This window comes from Eurypyga helias, unplaced genomic scaffold, assembly GCF_000690775.1.
Source record: "Eurypyga helias isolate BGI_N326 unplaced genomic scaffold, ASM69077v1 scaffold14018, whole genome shotgun sequence".
NCBI classification, from domain to species: domain Eukaryota; kingdom Metazoa; phylum Chordata; class Aves; order Eurypygiformes; family Eurypygidae; genus Eurypyga; species Eurypyga helias.
The window spans coordinates 105,690-118,919 of NW_010266424.1; the positions used below are offsets into that span (position 1 = coordinate 105,690).

Below are 13,230 nucleotides of genomic sequence, written 5' to 3' on the forward strand. Positions count from 1 at the left end.
AGTTAAGGAGGATAAGGCAGCAGCATCCCTGCAGCAGTCAGAGCCATCGCAGGACACACTGCATGACAGACTTTGCTCACCACTCATGACAGCACCAACACAAGGGGAGCCCCAGGCTGCTGCCCAGCACCCCCAGCAGCTGCCCTGAGCCCCACACACCCCACAAAGGAGATGGGCAGCACTGAAAAGGATGACAGCCCCCTTCCAGAAACCTTCTTCTCCCAAAGACTCAACTGGCTCAGAGCTGAAAATAAACCAAAGTACAGAGTTACTTCCAGCCCTAGGGAAAAGCAGGAAGACATACTGGAGAATAAAAGCACCCTGGAATGGAAACCTATTTTAATTTCTCTCTTGGAACTGTTTGAAGCCAGCCACCCCCAAAGTCAGGGGCGGAATGAAGGTGTTTAGAGCAGCTATATAGCGTTCTGCCTGCACCCTTTAAATCCTAAAGGATACATATAATTCACAGCAAGACTGGCACTGTGTCCTTGATGGTAAGGCCACGGGTACGCTGCCAGCACTCTACTAATTAACACGCTGCTGCTAGCAGAGCAGAGGCCTTCCGACAGCACGGGGAGCCAGGCAGCCTTTTGCAATGCCACTTACCCTCTGTGGCTGGATCGCACCTCTGGGAACATGAGCTGTGCCAGCATCACAGGGCTGGAGATGTCCTGCAGAAGAGTCAGGGTCTCCAAAAGCTGCTGGGGAGGAGTGCTGACCCATTGCAGGAGCTTCACAGCCTCCTTTTTGGCTTGCAGGGCAGGAGCAAACAGCTCCAGCCACCCACTCACCACCTCCCAGTGCTACAGCTTTTATCCCATCACCTCTGGTCTGAGGAAATTACTCACAGGGCATTGGTCTTGATGGCTCCCCTGCAGAGGTGGCCATGGAGTAGTTTTTATACATCCCCTGCCTGACAAAAACAGGTTGTTTATAAGACTCATTACTCTGATTTTCTTTAAAGCACCTCCCGTACCTCTTTGTCTTCGCTCCAGCTTGTGGCAGGTTGGATGTGTCACTCGCTGCAGGATCGATTGCAGTTGTTATAACCAGTCAAATGCGTTTTCTTCGCCCACAATGCACCACTTCGCAGATGGAGAAATCTGCTCTTTTCTCATCTCCCAGAAAAACCACACCTACACCCCTACCCTGGTCCCCAGGGATGCCCCACAAGGTGAGCACCATCATCACCCTAAGCCCATGGCTGGCTTTGGCTGGGAAGGGTTAGGAAGCAGGAGGAGATGTCCCAGCCAGTGGCAAAGGAGGAAGCACTCAGCATAAGGGTGATGAATAAGCTCAGGTTTCTCCTTTTCAGCTCACCCCAACACCCACCACCTGCTCTTTGCTGAACGAGCATCACACCGAGGAGCAGCAGGAGGTTCTGGGGGGTGAGGTGGCCAACACCTATGCACCCCCTGTCTGGGAGCAGAGTAGCTCAGGGCAGACTCAGCCCCAAGGCAGAGGTCACAGCGTAGAGAATGTCATCCTACAATAACCAACCTGACCAGGCACACTGGCTTTACTCGCCAAAAGCCACCACTTACAGACCATTCGACATAACCTGTTGTGGACATTAACCCGCTGTGCTGTACCAACACTTGAAAAGCCTGAACACCTCATATATATAAATCACCCTAATAAACAGCGGCTGCAAGATAGTCAGCCAAGAACATTTTGTTTTGGTGAGCAAAGAGTATTGATTGTGTATCTGTGTCCTTGAGATGAACTTGACTCTTTGGCAGCAGCAGGAGCCCAACAGGACAGAATTATCTCCCCTGCTAATCCCTCAGGCAGGGTGGGGGTGTGAAGCAAAGAAGTCTTACCAAACAGGACTTCTCTGGTGGCTTCAGGAGCTCCACTGTCATGCCCAAGGCCTGTGAAGGAAAGGGCTGGTGCTCCCTGGCTTAGCTGCTGGGAGGGATGCTGAGCCCAGCACTGCACAACTCCTCCCTCCAAAGCTGGGAAGTGAAGTGGGAAACAATCCCTTTAGATGTCTGGGAAAGCTGGAGTCTTAGAACTATCCAGATTGTCTTCCCAGAGTGGGTGGGGAGGCACTGGGACAGATTTCCAGAGAAGCTGTGGATGCCCAATCCCTGTGAGTGTCCAAGGCCAGGCTGGATGAGGCTTGGAGCAACCTGGTCTAGTGGAAGGTGTCCCTGCCCACAGCAGGGAGTGGGACTGGGTGGGCTTTGAGGTCTCTTCCAACCCAAACCACTTCATGATTCTATGATCTGACCTGTTTGTGTGATTACACCCTCCTCCGAGCCCCAGGTTTTCACACCTCCACTCTGTCCCTGCAGATTTTCTATGGATCTTCTCAGGATGACAGTCACAGACATGGAGGTGAGGCTCAAAGGCACTCCCTGGTCAGCAGGTCATCTGAGACTTCAGGCAGCAGTCACACAGGTGAATTAAAAATTTCCACCATACCAACCCCTGATAGACCAGAGCATAATCAATTCTTGCTTTTCTTTCTTTAATTTCATTTTAAATTGCTGAACCCTTGCAGGAGGGACACACTGATTCCCTTCCTCAGTGAAGTCACCCTCCAGCAAGCCTGGCTTCATCTCCCCTCCTGCTCTGGCATGGAATAAACAGCAGCCTCAATTCAGCAAAGTTTCACAATTAAATCCAGCTGAGATTACTGGGACTTTGAAAAAGGAGAAGGAAAAGGGTGTCCATCTCAGGAGCTGATCCAGAGTAACTCATCCTCTTTAATTGCCCCTGTGGGTTAACTAGGGAGGTGAGGTAGGCTTCATGCCTACTGACCTGGAGACATCCTCATCAAAAGGACTGAAACCTGGTCAGAGAAGCCAGCTTTCTGCCTCAGACAACAGCCCTTTAGCCAACATGCCCTTGCTGGAGGGCTGAAGCATCACAGGGCTCTCCGACTGCGTCACTCACATGGTTGGTGGGGAAATAACCCCGTCACTTGGGCAGATACTTTGCAGTGCTCTCCAAAAGCCACCCAGGCAAAGAAAGGTGCTGCTCTGCCTGTCCCCTGCCAGTGCTGGGCACTCCTGATTCCCCCCAGCTCTTCTCCGTAACTCCAAAATGATGGATGGCCTTCGTCTGGAGTAGGCAGCACATCAAATTTATGAAGGCAATAAAACGCCACTGATCCAGCACCACAAGGAATTCCCCCTCCCTAATACACTGCCTTCCCTTCCTGTTTGCACAGCTGACTCGAGCTGCACAGAGGGAATGTGGGTTTCCAGAGGCAAAGTCCATCTCCATGGCATGGATTTGCCAGGAACAGCAGCTTTGTCCCTCTTGCACTGTGCTAGCGATGGAGCTGCTCGCACAAGAACAGGCGCAAGCGGCTCAGAGGGAAAACTCAGCTCGTGGCCTTCACAACAGCAACTTCAAACTGGTGCTTGATTTTCAGGGCTTGACACCACTGTAACATTTATGATCAAGTGGAAGGGACACGCAGACAGAGGAAACAAGAGGAATAAAACCTCTCAGCCTTCCCCCAGGCATCCCTCCTTCCACATCACGCCAATACACACCATGTGCCTCCCCCGTGCTCAGCCACCAGCTCTGGTCCGACCAGAGCTGGCACAGGGGAAAGATTTTCACTGTGTTGATGAAGGTGCTCCTGCTGCACTGCAATTTGAGGTGTGAATTTGGATCTGTTTGCAGTCGTTCTCCCCAAAGCAGGTGAGTTTTACTGTGGATCTGTTAGAGGAACTAGGCAAAGAGCGCTGCTCAGAAAGCAGGTGCTGTGCATTTGGCTTGGGGATATAAAAGAAACGAAAGTCCCTCTACTCACACCAGACAAAAATTAAATTCTTAGCCTTCATCTCATCTCCAACAATGTTGTTTTAACCAAACACATCCTAAACAAATCACACAGAGGACAGGAGAGATAAGTTAGATGGGCCATGCTGCCCAACCCACTCTGTGGAAATAACCCACTTCTAAAGGAGATAGCAGCTGTTTCTCACGGAAAAAAAGGCTCTCCCTTCTCAGCTAGCAAGGCTTCTACTGCTCACTATGGATAACGAGAAGTAAGGTGGCACAAGCAGCCAGGGAGGAATGCGGCCCTGGCACAGCCACCCCTGCAGCCCTCCTCAGCCCCTAAACTCCCATCCCCTTGGCAGTACATCCCAAAACACACAGCACCTGGGCACACAACCACTGGCCAAAGCAGTGTGACAGCCAATTCCAAGATGACAGAGTTTGGAGAGTGAAAGGACAGCTTTTAAACTCTCCCCGAGGTGTGCTGTGTGCTGAAAACCAGAAAGCCACAATGGAAACGTTTTCAATGCAAAGTACTTTTACACCCTTTCGCCCTGAGGAAGTTACTGGTCAGTAAATTTAACATCACTTCTCCTGAAATTCTCTATCCTCCAGCGTTTTCTTCTCTTTGACAAAGAAAACAGCAGTTCCTGGAAAACTGCCTTCCCCCTGCAGACCTATGAAAACCTCCCTTCCCCTAGGACTACTTACAAACTGTGCCAGCCTTCCCAAAACAGGCAAGAGGAGGGGCTCTGGGGGTCTTTCATCTGCAGAAAGATCATTCCCATCATTCCTGTGGATCTTCTTGCGCAATCTGTAATTTCTGTTTCATTTTGTATAGGCCTAATGGCTGGCTAGATTTGGGCTGAGATACAGAAAATATCTCTAAGAGCTGTACACGGGGCATAAAACATTTGCCATCTGCTGCAAAGTCAGTTACACCCATGGCCTTAAGGAGTTACCTCCCCGAGTGCAATGGAGTGTTTTGCTCCCACCCAGTTACTGGTGCACAGTAATCTTGTCAGAAAAGGGTAAACAGCTACAGAAGAGGAGCAAGGTCAAACACAGCTCTTGGCTACACAGCTCACACAGCCGAGACCCGCTTGGTTAAAGGACACCACCCGGCACAGCACTGGTAGATGCCTGCATTTTCTCAAAGGTCAGGCAAGCTGCAGGTGGGTGAGACATTTAAAAGCCTAAAGGAGAATCCCCAGACCCTTGATCTTCTTTTTCCTCTTTTTATAGGGTGACAAAGGTAAAGGGATCTTACACTGTGGCTGGTTTGGCTATATAACCCAGGGTGCATTTGTGTCGAGCTTCACAGGACTCCTGCATCTTGTGATGCACATCTGAACGATTCAGCTGCTTTTCCAACGCTGGACCAGAGACCCAGCAGGGGAAAACCAGCTGAGCTCCCCCAGAGCAGCTGAAACCAGCACAGACCTGGCAAGGTACGTCAGTTTATTTGTTCGTTTTGAGCGCTGTGATGTTGTGTACCCTCCTCCCACTCCCCCCCACACACATATTTGTGCATCTCCCTTTGTTAAACCCAGCCAGCGTTCCCTATCAAAGCAGTGTAACCCACCCCTTCCCACCGTTTCACACATCCCTCATTCAGCCTCAGCTTGCCAGCCCTGGGTGCTGCCTGTGCCACTCCACATCTCCCTCATTCCTGAAGACAGCAGCCCTGGAGCATCAGCTGCTCGCCAGCACCTACCTTATTTACTATTTAAACAGCCCTGCAGAGAGAAAACTTTTATTCCCCTCCCCTGGTGTGAACAAGCACTAATTGCTCAGACGTGCAACGCACACGCAGAGCCATGTTGATATGATTGCAGAGCTGGGTAACGTCAGCATCCCAGAGACCCTCCTCCAACACGGAGGAGAGAGAAGAGGCTCACCAGTGCCGAGCAGCAGGTGCCGGAGGAGGCAGCCGGAGCCACTCACCAGGTAAGGGGCTCTTCAATCCTCCTTTCCTGGCGGTCCCGCTCACCTTATTGCCACGCGATGACAAAACGCAAGCGAAGCAGAGCCTGGGGACCAGTTGCTGAATCTTTGATCTTCACAGGGGGGTCGGTTGTTTGTTCACTTCCCTGCAGAGGAATTCTTGGAAGTATGGGTCAGGCGATAGCAACGGATGAGGCAGCTGCTACAGATGTAAACAGACAGGCTCTTTGACTCTAAAGTGGCTTTGCTTCAGGGTACTTCTCCCCCGGCATCCCTGAATAACCCTGAACTTTTGAGATTTACAGGTTTGTCTGTCCCTCTGTGCCAAATTTTGCACGCTGCCAGTTTTCAGTGGGGTTGGTCTTCATACTGAATAAGGTCACAACCTACCCTTGCTTAAAGAACTACTGTAATTGTGGGTTAAGCTCCTTTAACTCTTAGTTTTGTAAATACTCCTTGAACTATTTCCCCCCTCCTCCTTCTTTTGCTAGGGGACTTGGAGAGCGGGGAGCAGCAGTGTCTGAAACTTCTTCATCGTTTGTGAAATCTCAGTCAATGAAAAGAGTCTGAACTCCAGCACAAAGGCACTAATTAAACACTGCAATGCTTCTGCTCCGGCATGGAAAAAGCAAGCGCTGTGCAAGTGAAACAGCAGCCGTCCCTCAAGTCCTCTGAGGACTGTGAATAGCAGACCAGGCACAAAGCCTCCTCTCTGCCACCCTGTTCCTGCCAGCCCCGAGACGGACTCTCGCTGCAGACAGCTGAACTGGAACCCCTTGACTTCCCCAGCAGAGAAAAGCCAAAGCTCACTGGGATGTTCTCAGAGAGGTCCTTGGCTTACATAGGGAGTTTTAATTCCCTAGTTTGCTTTGTTCATGGAGCCCTATGAGTGTTTCGATCATTTTTATGTCCCCTGATCACTTCAAAATCTAACTTCTCCAACACTGGGGGACAGGAGAGGTAAGTTAAATGGTCCATGCTGCCCCACAATCCATTCTTTGGAAATAACCTGCTTCTAATGCCTCTCACAGGAAAAGAGGCTCTCCCTTGGGGCTAGCAAGGCTTTCAGTGACGCCCGAGGCTAGCCTGTGACCAGCAGACATGGGAAACAGCTCTCTTTGGGATGATCTGAACAGCACCTGCAGCAATGCAGGCAACAGCTGCTACCTGGGCAACAGCGTGAGGTTCAACTTCACCTTCCAAGAGCAGGCAGCCGATTTCTACGTTGTCCTGCCCGTGATTTACTCTGTCATCTGTGCTGTTGGGCTCACAGGCAACACTGCTGTTATCTACGTGATCCTCAAGGCCCCCAAGATGAAGACTGTGACAAACATGTTCATCCTGAACCTTGCTATAGCTGATGACTTGTTCACACTTGTCTTGCCCATTAATATTGCTGAACACCTCCTCCACTACTGGCCCTTTGGAGAAGTCCTCTGCAAGATCATCTTGTCCATAGACCACTACAACATCTTCTCCAGCATTTATTTCCTGACAGTGATGAGCATAGACAGGTATCTGGTAGTACTGGCTACAGTCAGGTCCAAGAGGATGCCACATCGTACGTACCGAGCCGCCAGGATTGTCAGCTTGTGCATCTGGATCCTTGTCACCATCATAGTTCTCCCTTTCATCATCTTTGCCAATGTCTACATAGATGACCTGGAGATCAAGAGTTGCGGTCTCAATTTCCCCAAGCCTGAGAGGTTTTGGTTCAAAGCCAGCAGGATCTATACCCTCATCCTTGGCTTTGCTATTCCAGTATCCACCATTTGTATCCTCTATACCATGATGCTCTACAAGCTAAGGAACATGCACTTGAACTCGAATGCTAAAGCGCTGGACAAAGCCAAGAAGAAAGTCACTATTATGGTCTTCATAGTCCTGGCTGTGTGTCTCTTCTGCTGGACCCCCTTCCACTTGGCCACCATCGTGGCTTTGACCACTGACTTGCCCCAGACCTCCATGGTCATTGGTATATCTTACTTCATCACCAGCCTAAGCTATGCCAACTCATGCTTGAATCCTTTCCTCTATGCTTTCCTGGATGACAGTTTTCGGAAAAGTTTCCGGAAGATGCTGGAATGCAGAACGTCTTGAACAGTGGGTTGGGGCCTGCAGATTCTTCCCGTGGCTTTGCAGGGGCAACTTGGCAGACTGGAGGGTTGGATCATGAATGCACAATATTTTTTCTTTCATCTACATGTAATGTTTGTGTCTGATCATCGTTCACACAGCCTGTCCTGCTGACTTCCAACTCTTGCATTTTCCCTCTCTGCACCTCCCAGCTTCTCAAAGTTGCATTTCTATATTTTTAAATTACACACTCCGAAGTATTAAGGACAGGAAACTTCCTTTTTAGAGGTTTACTTCTACATAGTGGTCCTTTATTGCCATCTGCTGTACAGCACAGACAAGCTAGAGATTCAGATTAGTTTAATGCTCAGTTTTTAATAGCTATGTTGTTTGGAGAATTGTCTCACAGAGCAAGGCACTTTCAAGGAAATATCAATAAAGTTGGCAGAGCATGCAAGATGAGTATTTGGAAATGAAAAACCATTTTCCTGTCCATGTATGTGCATGTGTGTTATGGCTCTGTTTTTGATTTTGAGATATCTATTTTCCACCCCCACCCCAGTTTCCTACTTTCCCAAACTCTTAACACAAGTTAAATTTAAACCAAAAGCAAGATTGGGGTCTCAAAAATACTGTTAAACAGTGCACCATTCCACTACTATGGCAACTGTGGGAAATTACGTTAGAAGTTACTTTTAACTAATTGTTCCTGTTAAGTGTCAAATACATTTTTATTTAAGAGTAACTAATGAAATAAACCTCACAGGGAAAAAAAAAAAAAGGACTGGTCCTTCTTTCACCAGAGAGAGCTTAGCTACTTTTCCCATGTCTTTGGTATATACATACACACATTGCATTTTACCTACTCTAAAATAAAATATTGTAGATTTGGAATAAAATTGAGGTGTCTTGTAAGCCACAGGAAAACCTCTAGCAAACACTGCAGATAAAGTTACTTCTTTAAGAGGTAAATAGTGAAAGTACTTCAGAGCCAGGACTTGAGAGGAAGAGCCTGGAGATCAGAAACACCACATTGAAAACTTCAAGGACTACACCAAAAGCATGTCAAAACCCCATCCTCCTCCTCCCAGCAAGGGAACCTCTCCTCACTGATGGGCAGTGGGACGAGCACACACCTTCCAGCTCTCACAGTCCTGGAGAAGCCTCACCTCCACCATTCACCCTTGGAGGTGGGCAGGACTCAGTCCTTCGTAGGTATCTACCACAGCCAGGACAGTGCATGTGCCATGGCTTCCTTCATTTGGCTCTACATTAGCCACCAAAACCCCTTGTTAAATGGGAGCAAACTTTTTCTGGCCAAAACAATGCCAGAGACTAACGCCCCTCCTCACCTCTGCAATGACCAAACTGCTCCCAGCCCTTATCCTGGAGGGTGATGCCCAGTGACCACAGCAGCAACCTGTCTCATAGGGCTACAGAAAATTGGAGAGCTCATTCTCACACCCTTTAACCCCTGCACTGTGTATATATATTACTGGTTTGAGGAAGACTGTCTGCTAAGTTTTTTCTCTGTAGCTCTCCCCAGATCCAGAGGCATCAAGCTGGGTTCTTCCCTCTCCAGACTCCACCAGGAAAGCACAGGACAGCTAAAAACCAAAGATGTGGCCAGAGACAGGACTGGAGACCAGCTATAGTGCACATGCCAGAGCCCATCCAGGAGACAAGCTACCTGCTGTCATCCAAGGTCTATCCAGAAAGTGGGGCTGGAAAAAAGGCTGCAGCACACATCCAAGGTCCATCCAGGAGGCTAAACTCAAACCAGACAGCCCTCCAACAAAACAAGGCTGGAAGGTGCAGGGCTCAGCTTAAATAGGCTCCTGGAACAAGGGATGAGGGTGTGGGTGGAGACCCCAGGTGAGGCCACTCAGGGCAGTTCAGTCCTATTGGTGCCCTCAGGGCCCTGACACCAAAATTAACCACTTTCAATACATCCTGACGGCAATTTCATTTTTCCCTTTTAGAAAACTCTGAGTTGTGAATACAAGATCACCTGAGTTGCCTTCTCCATATTAAAGGTGTTAACTATGGAAGAACAATGAAGGAGAACACATTCTTCCAGGAGAAACTTCTCCAGGAATTTTATCTTTTATACCAACTGTTCTGCTGTAAAGGTCAAGAGGTGACTCCCCAGTCTCAACCAGCCTCATGAGGAACAAACCACAGTGGTGGGTCCCTAATCCCACAGTCCTAAACCCCCAGCCTTAGTGCCCACAAGGCTGCCAGAGCCAAGTTATGGTTTGTCCCTGTTTGTCATTACCTACACCTTGCAACTAGCAGAAAACACAGGGATTTCTCAAAATCCCTGATGGCGTGTGTGTGTGTTGGCACGTGCAGGTGTGGGGGTGATGCTTAGCAACCCCCAGGCATAAGATGAGAAACCGGGAGGCATCTGGAGAAGTTATCAGCTCCACTTCGAAGGTGCTGGTGGCTCTAAGAGGTATCAAATAATTTGGAATTTTGAGAAAAGGGGGAAAGACCTGGCAGATGTATGACTGGGGACCGTACAGGTGGCCAATCCTGGAAGGACAGCAGGGTGCTATGGTCCTGACTGACCTTTGCGGTGAAGGAGGCAGGTGCCAACAGCAGATGAGGGGGGCAGAGGTGTTGCATGACCCTCCAAACATCCCAGACAAGTCCAGGGAGCAGAGTCCGCCTGTGCCGGGGAAAACCACGGGTACCCACGGCTTTAACACGGTTGCCATCTGCTGGCAATGGGCTTCCCCAGGTGGAAAAACCTCCCTGAGTGCAGAAAATTGGCTCAAATTATGCCACCTCACACAGGAATTGTCTAATTAGCTGCAACACCACTGCTCACTGGTGTTAGGTCTGTAAGAAAGGCAATACATTTCATTAGGTGGAAAACTGAATATATTTCATTGAGAGGAAGGTACTGTTCAAGCGTAAGTGACCCACTTTCAGCCCTGACAATGTCATTGATGGAGTTTTTCTCGTTTGAAGCAAATGTCACAACTGCCACAGAATCACGGTGTCAGAGGTTGGAGGCACCTCTGGAGATCACCCAGACCAACCCCAGGACCACTTGGGTTTGAATGTCTCCAAAGATGGAGAGGCAGCAATTCTTTGGGTAACCTGTTCCAGTACTTCACCACTCCCTCAGGAATAGCTTTTTCCTACGTATCAATGGAATTTCCCATGTTTCAGTTTGTGCCTCCTGTCCTGCCACCAGACACCACTGAGAAGAGTTTGTTTCCCCCTTCTCTGCCCCCTCCATCAGGCATTTACAGACATTGCCTGGATTTCCCTGAGCCCTCTGTCCCTGGGGATGAGCAGCCCCATCTCTCAGCATCCCCATCATCTCTCAGCATCCCCATCTCTCAGCATCCCCTCCCCCCACCCCCCCCTCTTACAACAGCATCCTGCCTGCCTCTGTGCTTTTCTCTATGTAAAATGCTTAAGACGGGGGTGTCAGCTCTGCTTTGCTCTTTTGGGGTGCAAGGGCAAGAGGGGCTTGCTCCGGCCAAGGTCTCCTCCCGTGCTTCGGAAGCGGTCTGGCTCCCATTGGAGTACTGAGCCAGCCGGTGTGCCGCCTGGCAGTGTCCATCAGTGTGTTTCATCCCGGCAGCACTAAGCGGCACTCTCTGCTTTCAGCTCAGCATCGCTGGGTCTCGGCAGCACTGCTCAGCCTCACACCCAGCCCGGTACTGGGCTTCTGCAAACTCAGACCCTCTGAGCATGGCACCCGAGGCCAGGCTGCTACGGCTGCTTCTTGGGGGAGCAGAAACCACCTCCGGGGAGACACCTGCTCACTCGTTGCACAACTTCACCCCAGGGAAAACCTTCACTCACGCTCCGTCCTTTGAATTTCATCAGGCTGCTGGAGCTGGCTCACTGCAGATCACGCCAGCCCACATCAGCCACAAACTGACGTCTGGAAGTGGGGAAATAAATCCCCTTAACACTTCACTAAATCAATCCCCTATCACTCTCCCAAGCCAAGCATCACTTCCAGGGGCTGCAGGGTTGCAGGAGGCTGAATATCAGTGACCCACACAGCCTCCTCCTGCCCTAACCCCCTTCCCAGCTGGTTGTGCATCGAGCGGGGAAGTCAGCGCAGCCACAAAGCCAGGGAAATTTCCTTCCGGGACAGTCTGGGATGCCTTAATGAGTGCAAAGGTGCCAGGTAACCTCGCAGCTCCCTGGTTACGGCAGGTGCCAAAGGCTTTCTGCCTGTTCCTGCCCACTGCAGCAGCACGGAGAAAGGCAGCGGGCTCCTGCCTGCCTCCTCTCCCGGAAGGGTATCACCTTCCCCACTCCAGCTGCACCCACGAGGGCAGAAAGCCCTGGAAGACTCTGCTTCATCATCCCTTGGAGAGGGAGAAGAAGCTGTTTTCCACCCCCGAAACAGGAATTTGGACTCATACGAGGCTCATATTCCCACAGCAGACTTTAAACGCAGGCATCTAAGATAAGAAGCAGGGATCAGAAATTACTATTGCTCTTTAAGTCTTGGTGCTGCAGCAAGTAATAAGGGCTGTTGTGATCAATTGTCCTCATCCAAGCTGTGCTGCAGCTTGTTCCCCCCTGAAGCCGTAATCCCTCGGTACTTACACAGTCTCACACTGTCTCCTACTGTTGGTCACGATTTCGGGTGAGAAAAGAATTAATACGCCACTGAGGGATGAAGGCCTGGCTCTCAGAAGCATATTTAGATGGGGGAAAAAAAAGAAAAACCAAAAAGAGACATTAAAAATGGATGAGCAAAAACTTGGAATATAGGAGATAGGAAGCAGAAGCCTCTCTAGAGGATGCTGTGAAAAGCAATCCAAGAGAAAGAATCCCTCTTCCGTACAGCCTGACTTATCCATAGCCCTGGGAGTGCTGGGAGTCCCTGGGTGTCATCTCGATGAGGGACGATCGGTGCTAATGTGCCCCTGACGCTTCCACTGCAAACCTGAGGAACCGGTGACCCTCCGGCTTTCCTGCTAGTTCTGGGAGAAAAGAGCCCAGTTTGGTGCCTTCAGAGGGTCTCAGCACCTCGAGGGAGGAGAAAGGGACTCCCCAGGCTGGGGTCCCTTTCACGGGGAGTCAGGAGGTCATCTGAGGACCCTTCGTGGGTGATGGGGACACAGTGCTGAGAGCTCCCTGTCCCATGCTTGGGGCAGACCGTGTTGGGTCTTACCCCATCTACCCCACCACTGCAGCCAAGGCTGTGCCCAGAGCTGGTTTGGGGGTGGTAAACCCTTGGTCCAGGGCAGCTCTGAGGCCTCCACAGGAGCTCCACACTTGCTGTCATCATAGAGTGACAGGACATTGAGCACCCTCCAGAAAAAAAGAGCTTTCCAAAGACACCCCTCTTGAAAAAACACAGCTGCATTTCTCTTCTGCCTTTTGCTGGAAAGGAGGAAGAGGAGTTAATGTAAAGGCAAAGGCCAAGAACAGCGACAGCAAATGTTGCCAAGAATTTCTCATTGACATTTGTTT

At 50.1% G+C, this 13,230-nt stretch overlaps 1 protein-coding gene across 1 annotated transcript; it reads left to right on the top strand.

The window, feature by feature from the left end:
* Nucleotides 1-6,792: 6,792 nt before the first annotated feature.
* NPBWR2 (neuropeptides B/W receptor 2) lies at nucleotides 6,793-7,791 on the top strand. The gene has a single exon (XM_010157083.1). It carries the CDS (start codon nucleotides 6,793-6,795, stop codon nucleotides 7,789-7,791), a length of 999 nt encoding a protein of 332 aa, XP_010155385.1.
* The last annotated feature ends 5,439 nt before the right edge of the window (nucleotides 7,792-13,230 follow it).